Raw genomic sequence first — 20,143 nt, forward strand, 5'->3', positions numbered from 1 at the left:
GAAACGCGGGCAGCAGCAGCTGCAAGGTGGCAGGGCGCAACCAATCACTGGCACTTACTTGTGAAAGAAACACAAGTAAGTGACCACAATCAAAGTCATTTACCCGGTTTAACAGTTCAGTCTTTTCTCTCAGAGGAAGTCAGGATCCAGCCGATGGAACGCCAAACAAGATGCGATGCTGAGCCGTCCAAAATGTACATGATGCAGCAACCCCATTCAGCAGGCAGGAGACCAATCCAGATCAGAGAAACAGTTCAGAAAGGGACAGTTTGCAGATCCACTAGTCCGTAGCTCAACCAGGGGATTTCGATCCAAACAGGAAGAGGCAGATCCAGGGTTCCGGGAATCCTCAGAGCATTCATTCAGGTCCAGAGTTCTATGAATCCAGCAGTGAGATCAGACAGAACACAAACAGGTGGAGACAGGCAGGCTCAGTAATCTTGGAGCCAGGATTACGGGACTAAAACTGACCTCCCCCACGTTCCGAACCAAAACCCTGAGGGCTCCACGAAGAAGAGTCGGGACACGATCAGGAGACAGGAGACAAACAATAAAACCTCTAAATCCTCTGGGCTCCAAGACTCAGGACAAGAACCAGGGACTTAACTCTCATGAAACAAACATAAATAACTGACACAACAACATAACATGAATAAACAAAGAATAGACAAATACAGTACAAATACAAACGAATAATGATCTAGCCCTGATAGCTGGGCTGAACTGTATCAATAGCAGGGGGAGCAGGTGAATAAGATCAATGATACTTAGAGGCGGGAAGGGAACAGCAAGTGAATGAAGTGAGTAATTAGATTAGCTACTGGGACTGCGATCATGACAAAGTGTGAATAAATAACCAATCAGGTGGTTTATTGTTGTCATGACTCACCATATTCTGACAGAAGCTCTGTAAAAACTGTCCCCAGGCGTGTGAATCCTCTAGCATGGTGTTGTGTTTTCAGGGCGGGGCAGAAGAGCAAAGAGGGTTTACTGGGTACCAGACGGGAGCTGGAGGAGAGGGAAAAGCTCAGAGAAGATCTGCAGCTTCTCCGTGTTTGGCTGGACACTGCAGAGACTCGGCTGTCAGAGATGGAAGAGGGCAGCGGCTCACAGCAGCTTCAGGTGAGGATCTACAGCCGTGTCTTCTCTCTGTCACTGCTTTAAACCAGCTTTTTACCAGCTCTGGTTCATGGAGGCAGAAGAAGCTTTCCCAAATGAAACAGTAGCAGAAAATCTACCTACTTATCTGATCTACTGAGCTGTGTAGTAGATCCATCTATCTGAGCTTGCCTATAAGCTATCAGCCCCTTTTTGAAGGCAGGACTTCCTGACAAAATGCTGCTCTCTAAGTCCCCCAAAATATATCTGTTTTTTTTTCATAAAGCCTCTTCAGAAAGAAAGATTGGATATAGGTCTATAATTGACCAAGTCCTCTGGGTCAAGAGACAGTTTCTTAAGCAAAGGTTTAATTACAGCAACCTTAAAAGCCTTTGGTACATATCCCTGTAACAGAGATAGATTTATCACATCTAAAATGGAGGAGGGGATCAAAGGGAATACCTCCTTAAATAACCTGGTTGGTACTGGATCTAACATCCAAGCTGAAGGCTTAGATGAAGACAATAGTTTTGCTAACTCTGAAAGTTCAACTGGATCAAAGCAGTCTAAACCCGGTTCAGATTCTAAGGCTACCTCAGATGCTGCCCCACCCTCCAGAGATAAACCAATCGTAGATAGAGGAGTGCCTGTTGAAGAGTCGTTGAGGGTGACAGTAGTGACTAATTCACCAGGAGCTCTGCTAGCCCCTCTCAGGGGGGTTTACCTCAGACAGCATTTTCACTCGAATCATCCATACAACCAAACTCTTCCATCATATTCAATTGAGTGCATTTACCCATTATGCCTGTTAAAGGGTTTTTACCAGATTTTTAAGCCAATTCTGAGAATTCTAGCTCTGGAATTTGGGCATCTATCCGGTTCTGACTCATTAGTCCACAGCTTCATCTGCCAAATACCAAAAACATTGAAGTGAATGTTTTTTGGACCAAAGCTGTTAAGTGGATCCTAAAGATGAGCCCAAAACAGACGTGGACCGTTACTAAATCAGCCTCCTACCATCCTTCTAACACTGACACCATGTGATTGGATCAGAAGGACTTTGATGAATTCCTGTAATGTTCTTCGATTTGTCATCGACACAGATTGATCCATTGAATCCACCAGAACTCTTGATCGGTAGAAACCATGAAGAGTCTATTTATTCTGTGATGCACTGAGGTTCTTACCGAGTGTATCCTTCTCATTCTCTCCTCTAACTGTCAACACATTGAACAGATTTATCCTGCTTTTTATTTCATTTTATCGACATTCATTCTTGTTGTCAATAAACCCCCTTGACTTACTGTTGCCAACAGTCCCACTCATTCAGGGTTAACTTGCTCTAGATTTTCTAATCCTCTCCTGAAATTGTCAGAATAACTAGAAGAGTCTTTCTCTGTGAGACACTGACTGATTATTCCTTTTGATCTTAGTTTCCATGGCATTGTTTTCTGATTGTAGGAGTTGTATAGAGAAATGTCTGCCCACAAGGCCATCCTACAGCACATTACGGACAGTATTAGGACAAAGTATGCTCTGGTTCCCACTGAGATTGACGGTCAACTGCAGGAAATCACGAAGTCGCTGCATCAAGTGGACACAAAGGTAATCACCGGAATCCATTTTAAGGTCCAAATGTGTCGCCATTTCTGGATTATTGGGTAAGCTTCAATGATCATATTGGTAAGTTGATGTGTCTAATTGTCTTAGATAAAAAAAAAAAGGTTGGAAGCTCATACGTAGAGATCAATGCCTTTTTGTTCTGTAAACTCTACGAGATCCAGCACTGGTAACCCTGCAGCTTGAAGATTAGATAAAAGCGTAGGATTGGCCGAAATGTTTGGATTAAGAGAGGATTTCTTATTAAAGGTTGATTATAGGTATCATGCAGTGCTCCTTCTCTTCTTAGATGCATGATCTTTGTCCCTAATTCGTCCATCAGGTAGCAGAGGCTGTGGAGAGGAGTGGTCCTGTTCAAAGACTGGGGACCAAGCTGTCTGATGTCCTGGCTGGCCTGACATCCGTTCAGGACAGAATGAAGGACAGGAGCCCCACTGTGGTTGAAGCAAAGGTGAAACAGAAGGTGGGTGCCTGTTTGTGGAGGGTGGGTTAGAGATATACCCCATTTACAATACCCTTGAAAAACCGTGCCGAGACCAGTCCGAGCTCAGTAACTGAGATAACTTATCATTTGTAAGTGGAAAGCAAACTGAACTGAACCGAGCTAGACACAACCGAACCGAGCTAACTCTAGACAAGTTCCAGAGGTGGGCTCGGCTGGGTTTTTCCTTGGCTCGGTTCTCTGATAACAAGAGCGCATGAGCTGGGGGTAATGCCCCTCCGAAAGTTGCTTGCCAACCAACACAAAACAGAAGAACAACAACTATAAGCAACATATCCACGAAAGGTTGCCATCTTCGCCTGACCCTCCGCAAACACAGAAGTACAGCAATAATAATCAAGCATAACTTTCTGAATCTGGCGCCGCCATTTTAATTTGTTTGATTCCCTCCTTCTTCGTCTTCTTCTTCATGTGTTTTATGGCGGTTGCAAACAACCTTTGGTGCATTACCGCCACCAACTGCTTGATTTCCTCCTTCAATACTCGCAGTAATACCGCAGATTGTCACTAGGAGGCGAGGAGTCGAGGAACCGAGATAGCATGATGTGTAAACGGTCGTCAGAACCGAGCTTGGCCTGGTAACTGATCCGAGCTCGTACCGGTCTCGGCATGGATCGGTTTTTCAAGGGTAGTGTAAATGGGGTAATAAAGTCCCTTAATGGACCTCAAAGACTATCTGTCTGTCCAATTAGCAACTTATTGCTATGAGGATCATTGACATCCTCTATCACTATTTACCTCTTAATCAAGTTGATACCTTAATGAAAAAGTTGATAACCTGCAATCTGTCTGTGATCAGCGTGTTTGGGATGAGCTGGATGTTTGGCACTCCAGACTGGCAGCACTAGAAGTGGAGATGCAGGATTTGGAGACGCCACAGGAGATGCTGGTCCTCACAGAGAAACTGGTGGAGGTCCAGCAGCTTCACTCCCAGGTAGCCAAACAGGCGGAGCAGAGGACAACTCTACTCAGCAAGGTGAGAAACGCTCAAAACCAGTCTGACATGTTCATTGGCTGGCTGTGCACAGCCTGGCCACTCTGGTTTACTGCTGCTGACTCCAACCGCAATAATTGCAGCGAGGAAGGCGGGACTGAAGAACGTATCAGAGAGCTCACCCTACATCCTCAGATGTTTTAGGCAAAACCTGCGGAAATGGTTCACTGGAGAGTTCTCTGACAGTTTGACAAAATGACAGAAACAGTCGTTAGGTAGAAACTGAGGCTACATCTGTAGTGATCTGATTGGTTCTAACCGGATTAGGCTTACCTATTAGTCCCACCTTTGAAATCAAGCCATATCAGTTCTTTACCAGACTGATACTCTGTCTATATGCCATATACCTTCCACATCAATGCATTTTCCACTATGTTTTTTCTTTTTTTTCTCCCACACTGTTTACATTTGATCACTGCTTCACTTAATGAAATGTAAATGTTAATTTACTCTCTGACAGCTGTACTAAACGAAAAGTCATTTTGTATACACTGTTTATATAAAATGACGATCAAAGTTATTTAAGTCTAAATGCCTCCCTAGCTGTTTGAAGCTGTAGGTTGATAATGTCATGGACTAGAAGAGATGAAGGCTAAGCCTGTAGCCGGGACCAAACATGCTGATCATACTTCCTGCTGAGGTGATTGTGTTCCTCCTCAGATACAGACGTGGCTTCGGGAGCACCAAGAAATGATCAACAGCTCAAAGACCTGGATAATTGAGGCTCAGTCGTGGCTTGCCGCTCCCTGCACCTACACCACGGCTAAATGTCTCAGCAGCCATGTTCACGCTCTGCAGGTCACTGCTGCTCTGATCGCTTCTCTATTTTCCAACCTGGATCAGTCCCAGAATGCTGAAGGTGTGTTTTTATGCTTCTTCTTGTGGCGTTGCTGTAGATTGTGCTGGGTGATTCGTCCCAGATCCGATCCACGCTGCAGGGCTTCAGCTCCGTCCTGAAGGAGATGTCCCAGGTCTGTGATGTCACCGCTCTCCAGGACCAGCTGCTGGAAGCAGACCACCGAGTGGCTGAAGTTCAGGACAGCTTCACAGCTCCTCTGTCTCAGCTGGAGCACGCCGCCGCTGTGAGATTCTCTTTTAGGGAAACCTTTTCATAGATTTACTGACACCAACAGCTTCTGACCCCGTTTATCTCAGTTTAATATTTAAATTTACATCTAAAGGTTGAAAGTTTTTTAGCCGGTGTTGCGTTTCCAGTCACATTGATGTGTTGTGTGATCAAAGGAGGTGGAGGCCATAGAAGATGAAGTACGGCGGATGGATGGCGATGTTGCTGAGATCAAGGTGCTGCTCTCATCTCCAGAGACGTTTCCCAGCCCCAGGGAGGATAACCTGAAAGTGAGCCCAGAAATCGACCCTCAACAGATTGGTCGGTTATATTTTATTCACCCGGTTGCTCTCCTGCTTTGCTCAGATGATCGAGCAGAGGATCCAGTCAATGAGAAGAACAGTAGCTGAGATCCAGAAGTGCAAACCAGGCCTTTGTCTCCCTGAGAAGGCGGAGGAGACGCTGACTGTCTTCAGTGTGGTGGAGCAGCTCCAGACGCTGCTCCTGGACCTGGAGAAGGTTTGTTCAGGATGTCAGGCAGGCTGGGCTGAACCGGCCTATCCTAAAGGACGTGTTCTTATTTTACAGAAGGTGCCGGCCCTGTTCCTCCAGCAGCCTCCCAGTCAGGCCAAAGAGACACAAAAACTCCACCCACCCACATCTGAGGTATGTTAATGATAATCATCTGAGGGTGTCACTACTCCTATCTAAGTATCTTTTTACTCCTCCCACCAAGAGTAACCTGAGTTATTTACACATCAGCTGAAAATCTAGGAAACAGTAGATATGGTTGCTGGAATTTCTTAATCCTTTACTGACATAACAAATATTACCTACTGATTAGTTTTATATGTTTGAGCTGAAAAAAATATTTTAAAAGGTTTTTCTTCTGCTGCAATTAGTTATATTTAATCATGTTATTAATGTTTTATTTTATTTTATACTTTAGACACCATCATTGACATAACTCTGTCTGATTTCATCATGCTGGCGCAGCTTCCAGGCTGCTATGATTCCTTGATTTCCTGATAATAAAGGTTATTTTTTACAGTGGATGAAGTCGTTCCTCTAGTTAACGTGCCTGAAGATAGTTTTTGATTATCTGAAACAGTTTCCACAGAAAGACGAACATGAATGGAATCTGTAGCGAACATGTAGCAGCGTGTAATGCAGAGAAAAAAGGCTCAGCCCTGCGTCGATGTGTTCTCTGTCCTAGAAGGAGGAGCAGGGCCAGATTACAGTGGTTCATTTTGAGGAGGACATCCTGAGCAGATCTGGAGGAACTCTGCAGACTGTGAAGCAGGCTTCTCCTGAAGAGAGACGGTCCAGGAGCCCCGACAGCATTCCGGTAAGATCCCAGCCTTCAGAGCAAAGGAAGATATATCCTCATTGTTTCCACGCCAGAATTAAACAGACAAGTTTAATTTGCTGTGAGAGAGACGACCATGGAGGGAATGTGGCTGGTCTGTAAGGCTGTCTGCATGTGCAGAATAGTTTGACTATCCCAGATCTGTGTGATGAACAGAGATCTGCTCTCCTGCATGTTGTCCTACTAACTGGCCTGCTGATAGTTTGAAGTTGGAATCTATTTTGTTCTTTTATCAAACAGGGAAAATATTTGATCCTTTTCCCTGATGAATGGAGGACTAACTTCTGTATTATTCCACAGATTATTTTAGATACTATCCCCCTGGATACAAGCTCCTCCTCCTCTGGTGAAGATGAGTGAAAACATTAAAGGAAATGTATTTTGTATTGATAGAGTAGAAACCCAGACATAATAATCAAACCCAGAGTTTAGTTCAACTGACTGCCAGAGGGTGGAGCTGAAAGCACTGAACGTTCCCTTATCACATGCGCAGTAATTATACCAACAGAGTGACACCTGTGACACCCTGGATGACCAATCAGAAGCTATAGATGCTGGCCTCATTGAGAGCGTGGTTCGCCTTATATGTCATTAGGTTTTTTGGACCATTCTTTCCTCGGTTCCGTGCTGCTGGAAGCCCTGTGGCTTACTGGCAACAACAGCTTGATCTTTGTACGGGACTTTAAGGCCTGCATGCTGGGTGTTGGTGAAAATGTCAAGATAAATCAAATCAGAGTCAAGGATTTGGGCCTGAGTTTGTTAAAAGCTGTTTGGTGAAACAGACCTCAAGCTGATATTTCAGGAACAGACCAGATGAAGCTACTATGAGAAAAAGCAGAGAGAGCAGAACGTTAGAGATTGAACTAACAGATTCTGCAGAGTGGGAGAATAGAGATAGAATGAAGCAGAATTATGAAAAAGAGGTACCTATGTTCCTAAGCAGTCTAAGCCTATAGCAGCATAACTATAGAGATAGCTCAGGATAACCTGAGCCACCCTAACTATAAGCTTTATCAAAAAGAAAAGTTTTAAGCCTAGCCTTAAAAGTAGACAGGGTGTCTGCCTCACGGACTAAAACTGGTAGTTGGTTCCACAGGAGAGGAGGTAAATAACAGTTTATCTTTTAACATCATTTGAAAATAATAACATTCTCCACTTTATTCTGATCTAAACTTGACCTCAAATAAAAAGAAATGCAGTGCTGAATGTGACCCTGATGGATATAAATCGACCCCAACATAAAAACTAATAGTCATTATTAGGAATGGTTGCATTGCTGTGGTGTGAATAGCTTCAGTTGGTAAGCCTACTAACCTTTGCATCATGGCTCTAAAGACAGAGTGGTAAATATCTATGTAATAATTGTTTTGGTTGAGAGCCTTGATCTGTGCCAAAGATCTGTGACGTCTGCACACTAAAGCCTGAGTTCAATAGTGGCACACAGTGAAGACAATATCTCCAGTGTCCTACTCCAAGGACACTGGAGTAGGACAAACTTGAATACCTTTAAGCTTCATGGAGCAAAAGTGAAGAATAAAAAAATGCATTTGAGAAAACCCATAACAGTCACTAAGCAGTTGTTTAAAGGTTTGACTATTACTTAGATATTGTCAGGTTTTAATCCATACTGGTTCTGTATTATAGGTCACTCCCAGAAGATAGAAATGAAACAGTGACTTATGTGCTTTTTTCGTAGCTTTTTTAATAAATGTTTGAGATTATTTGTGGGAGAGGGCTTAAGGTCAAACTGTTTAAACTGAAACTGATGATGTTCGGTTGATGGACCGGTATATAATGGTGGGTAAATGGAAGTGGAATTAAAGGGAAGTTGGTTTTTAAACCTGATTAGAAGACGCTGTAGTTTTCCACTTTTATTCAGCCCTACTGGCTGGACGCTCTGTTGATCAAGTCTTTCCAGCAGCCCCAAGACTTCTACAGTAGGTCTGAGTGTTTGGATTTCAAGCCTGATATTTAGGCCAGTCCCCCTTCTTAGAATGGCTAAGACTCAGACAGGTAGTCCCAGCTTCTCAATAACAGGATGTCCTCTCCACGCTTATACAGACTATTCAATGTCTTCTGGACTATGCTGGTGAAGTTTCTCAGTAATCCAGGTTAGAGTCATTCCAAAAAAGTTAAAAACAATCTACTGGACTTTGTTTCCAAGTTTTAAGATGTTTCTCTTCCATCCAGGAAGCTTTTTCAATTCAAAATGTCAGAAATAGCGTTGAGTTCCAGGTTTTATACAGCAGCCCAACAAAGCCTTGTTTTTATTTAGAAAACATGCAAACAGAAACGGACGAACAGGTCCACCCCTTTGGAATGGGGGTTATTTGGCTTCTTTGTTAGCCTGCAAACCCCCATACCTGTCTATGTCTCTGAACGGGGGGTCGTTAGAGGGAATTGTTGGCCTGGCTGAATAGGTGAGGTCTTCTGTTCCCCTGTAAAGGGGTTGGGGTTGCGACGATAGCAGGAAGGAATCAACTCTATTGCTGCATTGTAGGTTTCTGAAAGCTGAAATCTGAGTCCACCCCCTCTGTTTAAAGTTGTTTTTTCTTTCTTAACATAGATGGCTTCCTTCACGCCCCTCTCAAACCACCTGTCTTCTTTGTCCAAAATGTGAACATTCTGGTCCTCTAAAGAATGTACCTCAGAGTCTTGTCCAGAGGAGGGCGCTGTTCTGTGTTGGGCCATGCGTCTGTAGAGAGGTTGTTTGGTTGAGCATTCCTCACTGCATAGAACTGCAGACACCACTCTGCTCAGATTTGGTATAGACGAAATATGTGCATCCTGGATGGGAAGAAAAACGTCTTCCAATTTGGAAACAAAGTCCAGTGGATTGTTTTTGAATCTTTTTGAAATGTCTTGTTAACTAAGACCTCATCCAGATTAGGTTGGGTTTAAGTGTTTATGAAGGGCCTTTTGGTTCAGGGGTCCTATCATTTCAGCTTATTTCTATACAGAATGGCAGGCCACATTACAGATCCAGTTCACCTAGATCATCAAGTCAGATTTAAAGTTTAAAGTGTCCCTCTAAGGAAAACTAGCTGATCGCATTCAGTCATTGAAGTTCCTCAGCTTGTTTCATCTTTACATTTGAGCATTTCCTGTGAGAAAACCTTATTCCACCGATGTGGCTGCAGCTTCCTTCCTTAGCTGTGGTTCTCTGCACATCTATTAGAGCCTTCATGCTCCTCTTCTTCTCTGGTTAATGCTCTCCTGGTCCAGCCTGGAAGTCTAGCATTGGGGTGTTAAACCCCAGTCCTGGAGATCTCATGTACTGCAGTTTATAGATGCATTCCTACTCCAGCAGAATTTATTGCCCCTTACCAGATCTCCAAGCTGGAATGCATTTTTGCATAATTTGGTTTAGCTGGATAGACCTATAATATGCAGGGTACCAGATCTCCTGGAATGCAGTTGGAGACCCCTGGTCTAGGTGGACGACCATGACCTGGAGGATCTATCCTATCTCCATGTTCAGATAGTGGAATGATCACAGCTGTGGGAAATCTTCCGAACTTGGTGTTCTGGAATCTGCTTTAAACAGAACCAGAACTTCCTCGCTGAGTTCTGCTGGGTTCCTTGGTCTTCATGATTTTCTTTACAAAACCACTGGGGCAGGAATCAGACCTGCTGTGCGTATACCCAGATTACCTTCATCAGCTGGACTCTGCTGGATGTTAGGCTGATGGAGGGTTTTATTCAGGTGTTTTAGAGTAGAGGCTGAATTTAGGTGAAAGACTGATTTTTACGGTTTGACATTTCATCCATTTCAGAATCTCTCACCACTTCATGTTGGTCTGGTGTAATTAGAAAGAGTCAGAAAATAAGAAATGATTCCAGCTTTCTGTTTAGGATACGTCAACAGCTTGATCTCCCTGGTAAACGTTTACCTCCTCATAAGAGCCTATCTCCATGTCAGCAGCATCATCATGGTGAGCTCCCGGCTGAAGAAGCTGGCCGTGAGGAGCAGAGCGCGGCAGATGATGGAGGAGGTGTTTTTTGGTGGCTCTGGGAATCTTTCCTGGGGTTCTCACCTGAGGTAAAGCAGACTGAGGGCCGTCTTACATTCACACTGGTTTACTGTACTACTGAACCCTCTGGTTAGCCTCCTCATGTTGGTGTTTGTGATCAACTAAAGGTCAGGCTGCTCACAGTGTGTGGGGCATGTGTCCCAGAGAGGAGCTCACACGTTTAGGGAAGAAACGCTGTGAAACATTTAAACCTTGACAAGCAGAGGAGAGCAAGCATGATAAGCTGTCCCTACCTCTAATGGCTGCATGATACCCCAGAGTCGGGTGGCTCTTCTTTATTGATGTAATGTCTAACTCCTCCTAAGCACTGTCAACATTTCCACTAACATTAATTCCTTCCATTGTTGCTAATGCATGTTTTGATCTGATGCTTTTTCCAGCTGCCTTGTATGTAGCATGTTGAACTTGCATTGGATGACTTCCTCCATTAGAGGGCGGTGTGTGATAGGGACGGTGTTAATGCTGAGGTCCTGGTTAAAGTCTCATTCTCTCACTCTCACTCTCTGGTGTTAGGTTGCTGCCTCTGAGGGGAGCGGAGCCATGACTGAACGAGACGCTGATCTAACTGCAGAGCCTGGAAAGGTAACACTCTGCTTCTCACTGAGATTGTTGGCGTTGGTTGGTTTTAGTAGGATATATCTGATTACATTTAAGTGATGTAAAGAATTAGGTACAGGCTGCAGTACAGGTTGTAATACAGGCTGCGGAACAGGCTATTGTACAGGCTGTAGTACATGCTGTGGAACAGGCCATTGTACAGGCTGCAGTACAGGATGAAGTACAGGCTATTGTACAGGCTGCCGTTCAGGATGTAGTACAGATCGTTGTACAGGCTGCGGTACAAGATGCGGTAAAGGCTATAGTACAGGCTGCAGTTCAAGTCACAGTACACAATGCGGTACAGACTGCAGTACAGGCCACAGTTCAGGCTGCAGTTCAGGCTGCAGTACAGGCTGTAGTACAGGCTGCAGTACAGGCTGTAGTACAGGATGTAGTACAGCCTGGAGTACAGGATGTAGTACAACCTGGAGTACAGGATGTAGTACATGCTGCAGTACAGGCTGCAGTTCAGGCTGCAGTACAGGCTGTAGTACATTCTGTAGCAAAGGCTGTAGTATAGGATGTAGTACATGCTGTAGTACAGGCTGCAGTTCAAGTCACAGTAAAGAATGCGGTACAGGCTGCAGTACAGGCCACAGTTCAGGCTGCAGTACAGGCTGTAGTACAGGCTGTAGTACAGGCTGTAGTACAGGCTGCAGTACAGGCTGTAGTACAGGCTGCAGTTCAGGCTGCAGTACAGGCTGTAGTACAGGCTGCAGTACAGGCTGTAGTACAGGATGTAGTACAGCCTGGAGTACAGGATGTAGTACAACCTGGAGTACAGGATGTAGTACATGCTGCAGTACAGGCTGCAGTTCAGGCTGCAGTACAGGCTGTAGTACAGGCTGCGGTACAAGCTGTAGTACAGGCTGTGGTACAGGATGTAGCACAGGCTGTAGTACAGCATGTAGTACAGCCTGGAGTACAGGATGTAGTACAGGATGTAGTACTGGCTGTAACACAGGATGTATTGCAGACTGGTATTTAAAGTAACTGACCTAAATGATCTTCTAATGCTGCTCCTGTTTATTCAGGATGTTGAAATCTCCACTGGCTCCACAGAAGCAAGTTCATCTGCAGCTTTGTCCAAACCTCTGGGTACAGTCCGGACCCAGTCAGTGTCTGAGAGCGTGGTCGACACATCCTCCACCGTCAACATCTCCAGGACAGACTCCAGGGCCCAGCAGAGATGTGTGGTTTCCTAGATCTAGACCTCATAACCTCCCACTATGATTCTCCTCCTGGTGTCTTAAAATGCATTGTAAAATGCCATTGTAGATTACACATTGACCTTAGAACTATCATTTTCTTCTTAAAACCAGCTCCAACGCTTCCAACACTGTTAGAGACCTAGTTAAAGGTTGACCTGCCAACATCTGGTCTGTTTGTTTCATTTCTATTTAGAATCTGCCATAGAAACCACTGGAGCTTCCACCTGTCTTTTACACTAGCTTAGATCTAACTAGAGCCGGGCAAGGATTTCTTTCTACATCCCATTATGTTTGAACCCAAAGGCTCGCAGCCATGAGGAGGTTTTCTACATTGAAAGTCCTTTAAATCCAAGCCTTTATCTTTCACCCTGCATTAGAACTGCTTCTTTGTTTTAAAAATGCCCTGATATTTTTTGACATGTTTTGGAATCTACTTTTGTTTCTGAAATCCTAATTTTATGAGCAAAGCAGGGATGTATTCATGCAGCCTGATCTAGTCCGATCTGAACTGGCCCAGTCTGATCCAGTCCGGTCTGATCCAGTCCAGTCCGGTCTTGTCCAGTACAAAACGCTATATTAAAAATTATAATCTATTTGTTGAAGGTGATTATGGGGGGATGGATAGGTGTTATATTTATTTTTTCCTGGGAAATACCTGTGAGAAACCAATCAGTGTTTTAAGGAACCTGGAATCTGGTCTGCTGATCCATTAGGGTGACATTAGTTAAACCAAACAGGTTAGATCTTTATAAGATAGACTTCACCAGAGGGAGAGCTGTGGTCTTTAGGTAATCTCTTCCTTCTGGTCTGTCGGTCTAAAATCTCTATTAACCCAGTCAGCGCTTTAACCTGACAGCAGATAGCTGAATATGCTCTGTTATTAGGAGGAGTGTTTTAGGACTGGACTGAGGTGGGAGGAGATGGAAACCAATGAAGTACTTCTTTCCTGTGTGAGTCCATGTAGGGGCTGATCTACTGCTAACTTAGTAACTCAGTATTTAACCTTAAATAGAGTGAAGGATCCTGTAGTACCAAACAGATGAAGCTTCGATGGTGTTCGCCATGCAGGGCGGGGTCTGTGTGATGATGGGGAGGAAGTTTCCTGGGGAAATGTTTCATAATGTATATTAGACAGATTGCTGTGATGTTTAACCCATTGACCTTTAATTTTCTGTTCTTATTGATCTGTGGGTACAGAGAGAATTTGTAACAATAAACCTTTCTTTATATCGGTCTGCTGTTTGTGAATAATTAATAAGTGGATTTGGTTCCTTCAGAGGCCATTCATTCATTAAATGTGTTTTTCTCAATGCTATCAGCTCCGCTTCTGTTTGACCAATCAGATTTCCCTCCTTTGATTCATATACAGTGACTGATGTGATTGTTGGCCATGAAATGCTGCCATTTTACCAGATTAATAAGATTAATAAGCTGCTGTTGGTGAGTGAAGTTAACACAGATGGCGCCGACTTCCATCTTCAGCTGGTTTTTGCTTTGATGCATCAGTAATGTCTGTGTTTCATGCAGCTGTTGGTCCTGCTTTGGTTCGCTCCGCTTCACTGTGCAAACCCAAACAAGAAGCTCAATAAACCTGCTTCAGTGAGCTACTGCTCAGTGTTGTCATTTCCTTTTTTACGTATGTGTGTGTTTGTGGCGGGGGGGGGGGGTGTGCTGTGAAATTCAGTTGGTAAAGTTTAAACATAGCAGCTAATAACTGGTTCTCAGCTGATTTCTGTATTTCCTCTCTTTGGTGGATCATGTTTTCGTTTGCTCATTGATCAGGCCTTCTTAGACACTTGAGTTCGCCCTGAACTCAGATTTATCATGTTGAACTGCCTGAACTGAAAATCCTGAATACCAGAGAGGGTACTTAAAATTCTAGCTTGATAGCTTCTTGGTTTCAAAATCTAGGCCTCCACTTTTATTTTGAAAACAGGAAGTCATTACACAATGTAGCCGTTTTCTCTCGCAGTGTTTTTACTGTAAAATCTATGCAATTCAAATATTGGGGGGCTTTCTTCAATTACAGAGTACCCAGAGCGAAGAAGAATATCCAACTTAAACCTAACCTCACTGCAGTGAATCCAGCAGGATTTCAAAGGTAAACAGAAACACTAAGGTTAAGCTGAAACACTCACTACTGGCTCCAGAATAATCTGGCCCTGATGACTGGATAGAGGGCTGGTTAAATAGAAGGTGGATCTGATGAATGGTAAAGAGAAAATGTGAGGAGCTGTGCAAGATCTTTAAATAAGTAATCCTGCCAGTCATCAGTGCCATGATCATGACAATTGATGTCCACAGAGAGAGAAGAGGAGAAGTAAATGGACACAGACAGAAAATTCAAAAATTTTGACCTTTTATAAAATAAATTGAAAGAAATGTGTGTAAAGCTACATATAGAAATATGTTTCTTATGGTAAAATGTACGGTGGTTGACAAGGTCAAATGCACAATAAAGGACAAAAGAAGTTGCAAATACATGTGTGATGCAAAAACACAGAAAAACAAACAAACAAATGCAACAGAAAAACGCTGCCATAAGAAGCCAGTTTGAAGCTGGATATTGGATTTTCAAGCTTTGCTGAGTTAGGGACCGTCAACAAATTTCTGAACCAAACACTCCTGAGAAACAACAATAAATAAATTCCTTGTCTTGTGGCCAATTGAAACAAAACCAATGAAAAATCCTGCAGCTAAGTTAAATAAATAAATCACAAATGTTCTAATTTATTTGAAGCCTTTTTCATATTTTTAAGATTTTTCTTTTTATTCTAAATGTATTTTTTTTCTTCCATAGCTTCCATTTCATGGGCGGCTGTCTGAAAATGAGTTCCACTGGATGAGACAGATGACGCAGAGCCTTAATGCTTCTGGAAACAAAAACTACTGTATTATTTTCATCTGCTTAGCTGTTTATTTAACACTATATTCTCCTCTCCTTTCACTCAGTAATGTGCATTAATGGGGGAGCTGTTCCTGGAAGGATAAAAGCTTAGACCTCCTGTCTGTTTTAATAACCTGCCATTAAACAGCAGGAGACTTGTTAGGATGATAAAGGTCCTGTTCTCCTCTCCTCCAAGATCTGAGCAGCAGGAGGCCACGCCAATCATAGAGAGGATGCTGCATGCTTTTCTAACGCTAGATGGCAGTGTTTTTCCACACACCTGTCCTCCAGCTGGGCTCTTCTGATCAGATACTAGTGATTTAATGGATGTAGCTGCATCTCCACCTTCTGAAGGTTTCCATCAGCTCCTAAACTTTGCTATAAATCAGTTTCCACAGCTTTGCTAGTGTTAATAAAATGAAATCATCCTTCAAATGGAGATTCAGTTCATCCAGAACATTCAGGCAGGCTCTCCATCAACCTATTGATCTATTGTCACATCTATTAAATGAATGAATATGAATGAAAAGGTCATTAATCTCAGTAGCTTTGCTGCTAAGTAACATTTTAAATATTAATCCGCCCAGATTGATGATATCAAACCTTCATTTCTGCTCATCTGTTCTCAGTTGAACATCACAGAAAAATAAAAATATTTTTATAGAGAGAAAAAGGTATTTTCATTACTGAGACATCATAAAAACACGTCCATGTTTTTAATCATGTAAATAAACAATTCCAAGCCAGTTTAGAGCTTTAGCTCCACTACCAACTGCCTTACCTCCTCTATTTTAAGAAAACTATAAAAGATAAGTGGACTTTACACCTGCGATGGGCTGGAGGTTAAGCCAGTGTCCTTAGGTTTCCGTTCCCTCTCATCCACTGGCCCTCTCTGATTTGTTCACCTGAACCATGGTTGGACTCCTGCCGGATTCTGTCTCTTTCTGTGCGTTTCTGTCTGAGCTGGATGTTCGACACGCAGGACTCTGAACCTGCCTTCATGCTCTGAGGGATTCCTGGAACCCAGATCCATCCGTTCCTGAGTGGATCAGAACACCTGACCGGACTGAAGACTCCTGGATTCCAGAACTACTCCCGTCTGAACTGAGGCCCCGTCCACACGAACGTCAAAACAAACACGAAACGCTGATATTTTCCAAAACGTTTGCCGTAAAGACGGAGACGTAAAATAAATGTGAGCGTCCACACGAATGCATGAAAACGCTGCAAAATGTATGCCAGGCCTGTAAGTGGCGCTGTGGTGCCAAAGCAAAAATAAGCGACGAAATGTTGGGCATGCGCACTAATATTTATACATGGTTGCCCTGCGGGTCCATTTTCGTGGTTCAGTCAAATTCAGGTGCTGAACTATGTCGTCGATATTGCTCTGTTCTTCCTGGAGATATTCCAGAAGAAGAAGATTCTGTTGTAAGCCCGACAGCAGGGTGAGTAGCATGAGCAGCAACGGCGCCATTGTTGTTGTGATACTGTGTCGCGCATGCGTGTTTAGAGGCGACGCTATGACGCATGCGTGTAAAAAAAAATATGCGGTTAGAGCGAAAACGGCGTTTCGAAATCTTCCCACTCTGAAGGCTGAATAAAAAAAAGATCGTTTACAGACCCCCGAAACGCCGGCTTCGTATGGATGAGAGGCTGGTTTGGTGAAAAATTTGTGCGTTTAGGCCAGGGTTCGTCTTCGTGTGGACGGGGCCTTAATCCCTGTCCTAGACCGTAGTCCAGCCTGCTCACTGGGGCTGCTGCATTGGGGACGCTCTGGATGGCTCAGGGCCGTCTGTCGTTGGCAGTGCATCGGCTGATCCTGCCTATGATTGAGAGGATGGACTGAACTGTTAAACCAGGTCAGTGACTCGGTCTGATAATCATCTCCTGACAGATGATCGTGGTCACTTACCTGTGTTTCTCCCAAAACCAGAGTGTCAGTGATGGGGCGGTACCGTGCCTCCTCCTGCAGTCGCTGCAGGTCCGCAGATCCTCAGCAGCGCTGCGCTTCAGTTCTGTTAATGTTTTTATTTTAATAAACGTTTTGAACTTTCCTATTGAATGTCTCACCTTGAATACTGGGCCCATCTGTCCTATTTTATGACTCAGGGGGCCTCCTTGTGCCTCCTGGGGCCTCTTGGTGCTTCATGGGGCCTCTTGGAGCCTCCTCCAACCACTGTGGATCCAGTCCATCTGCTCCTGGCCTCTGGACGTCTCCTTCTGACACCAGAATCTCTTTATTTTCTCTCGTTACATCCCAGCTGCAAAGTCACCTGTTCAACCATCTTGTTATTTTACCAAGATATTGTTTAATTTTATTGTTTTGTGTTTAATCAATTTTGTTCATTGTATGTGAAATAGTTTTTCCTAAAAGAAAGCTTGAAAATGTTTTATGCAAGAAAGAAGAAAGGAAGATAAAATAAGTCATCTGAGGAGGGGTTGTTCTATTGTCTCCTGCTGTCTCCAAGGAGGAGGAGGACAGAGCTCAGAAGAAGTGGGACGGCCTTCACAGTCGGCTGTTTGCTTTGGAGGAGAGCTGCCTGCTTCCTCCATCTAAGGTAAGGCCTTCATCACCAGAGATGAGGAGCTTGATTATCACTTTCCAGACACAAAAAGAGAAGAAAAAAGGCTGTTCTCGCCATGCTTGATTATCACCTTCTTTGAGCAGAAGCCTCTCTGTCGTCCCGTTGGTGCGATGGAAGCTCCTGCAGGGCCTGATTAGACTTCTTGTGTGTCTTCAACTTCCCTTCAGATGTTTTTCTCTCCCTGGATGCTTTTTGTGCACGCCACTCCGTCTCTTTCTCGCTCTTTGAAGGTGACAGACTCATCTCTGAAGGGTGAAGATGGAACAGCAGGACGTATGATTGGCACAAAACACCTGAAAAGGCTGCAGAGCCCATCAGACATCTGAGAGAGCTGGAGAATCAGGTTGGGGGGGTTCAGGGAAGCCTCAGACCTTTTAGAAACCATCTTTATATAAATCTAGTTTTAAATTGTGGTTCTTCACCTCTGATATTTAGTTCTGTCTGAATTTAAAAGGCTTGAAAATATGAAATCCACGTTTACATTATTCATGCTGTAAACACTGCAAATCACCATTTTTCTGTTTCCGGTCAGTTAGGATCAACAGGAGCTTCTCTCTTCTCTATAAAGCAGAATTTGAACCCGCTTCTCCCATCAGGAGCAGAGCAGAACTCTTAGAGTTCAGAAGTTTCTGGATCGCCGTTTTTGTTCTAAACTCATCTGCCCAGATGCTGTTTCCTCCAGGCTGAGTCCTCTCTCATCGTCAGACCATCTGCTGTATTTCTATGATGTGACCCAGTCCCTCCTGCAGCCAAACAGTCCCACAGCATTGTGCTGCCACCTCTGTGCTCCACTAATTGGAGGCTGTCGTCTTTTTCAACTAAATATGAACACAGTTAAGGATTAAACGATGGAAACAGGTAATTGATTTATATTTGTTACACTGTAAAAACAATCTATTGAATTTACCTAATAAACCTCAGGTAATAATTTACACTGACTTTATTGGGGTAGATTTAGTTGTATTTATTGGGTATAAAATAACTTAGATTAACTGCTGGAACAAATTGGGTGAGATTTACCTCACATTTTGCATCCATTCAGCAGCTACTTACTCAGTGAAATGAGGCAAGTTTTCTCTTTTCTGCCAGTAAATACCTGATCATTATTAATCAAAGGGAATTATAAGAGTTAATAATGATTTATTCAGAGAAGGTAATATTTACCCCAATGAGAAATCCAGATGTTTCATAATTTCAATTATTTTAAACTGTAAAGTTATACAGAATAAAGTACAGCATAAACAAGAAATTAAGCTTTAAATGTTTTCATGAAGTTGGACAATAAAACACATCCCTGCTTTAGGAATCCCTCGCTTTGTAATTATACAGTAGTGAGGAGATCAGCATGAATCTGAATCTAAACCCTTACTTAAATCTTCAACTTTACTCAACAGTAACTGATGGAAATAAACGCTTGAAGAATATTCCTACAATAAATAACCATGAAGAGAAAGAATAAAGCCCAAAGCAAGAGTTAAATAGCTTTCAATGACTAACCTGCTTTTATAACTGTTCTTCCGGCTTAGCGTCATTCAACTGGCCACTGTGTATTAGTTCCCCTGGGTAGTGATGGCCTAGTGGTTAGAGCGGTGCGTTTGTGTTCAGTTACGTCCACCAGGCTTGTTTGGTGGGGGTAACATTAAAGGAGACCACACAAGGATTTTCTTTAATGCAAAAATTGAATTTATTAAATTATGCTAAAGAAACAATACCTGAAAAGGAATAAATAAAATGGGGAAAAGGAAATGGCTTAATGCAAACCCTATAACCAAACAGAAATAAGCAAATGCAACCAAACCTAACAAAACCCAACCATGGGACAGGATACAAACCAAACCAAGCCAAACAGGGTTCTGAGGAGGCAAGAGAGAGAAGCCTCCTGTCTGCTGCTTGCATGACAGCTTTTAAAGCAGGCGAGCACCAATTAGGGCAAAACAGATCACCTGGAGAAGGCCTGCATCCAGAACCCTGCAAAGAAAAGTGGAGAAACCCACTGCAGCCGTAACAGTTCTGAGAAGGTTGCTGTACTTGGTTTGATCCACACAGCCCCTGAACGAGACCCTTAACCCCACGCTGCTCCCCGGGCTCCGCACAATGGCAGCCCACTGCTCCCCCAGGGGATGGGTTAAATTTCTCCAATGTGAGATTGATAAAGTTCAATTATATTATTTCTCTGT

General features: G+C 43.4%; 1 protein-coding gene across 1 annotated transcript in view; it reads left to right on the forward strand.

Moving 5' to 3' along the window:
• Positions 1–20,143, forward strand: part of LOC119792143 — a 149,364-nt gene that overhangs the window by 96,104 nt on the left and 33,117 nt on the right. Inside the window, exons 67-80 of the mRNA XM_038298627.1 lie at positions 963–1,122; positions 2,560–2,703; positions 3,041–3,181; positions 4,020–4,196; positions 4,875–5,012; positions 5,111–5,296; positions 5,457–5,570; positions 5,647–5,799; positions 5,869–5,946; positions 6,497–6,628; positions 10,572–10,691; positions 11,197–11,265; positions 12,318–12,479; positions 17,850–17,939. Coding sequence (XP_038154555.1) covers positions 963–1,122; positions 2,560–2,703; positions 3,041–3,181; positions 4,020–4,196; positions 4,875–5,012; positions 5,111–5,296; positions 5,457–5,570; positions 5,647–5,799; positions 5,869–5,946; positions 6,497–6,628; positions 10,572–10,691; positions 11,197–11,265; positions 12,318–12,479; positions 17,850–17,939 — 1,864 coding nt within the window. The remainder of the gene's footprint in view (positions 1–962; positions 1,123–2,559; positions 2,704–3,040; positions 3,182–4,019; positions 4,197–4,874; positions 5,013–5,110; positions 5,297–5,456; positions 5,571–5,646; positions 5,800–5,868; positions 5,947–6,496; positions 6,629–10,571; positions 10,692–11,196; positions 11,266–12,317; positions 12,480–17,849; positions 17,940–20,143) is intronic.

The sequence above is a fragment of the Cyprinodon tularosa genome, unplaced genomic scaffold (assembly GCF_016077235.1).
Source record: "Cyprinodon tularosa strain WSP-4 unplaced genomic scaffold, ASM1607723v1 ctg410, whole genome shotgun sequence".
Taxonomy (NCBI): domain Eukaryota; kingdom Metazoa; phylum Chordata; class Actinopteri; order Cyprinodontiformes; family Cyprinodontidae; genus Cyprinodon; species Cyprinodon tularosa.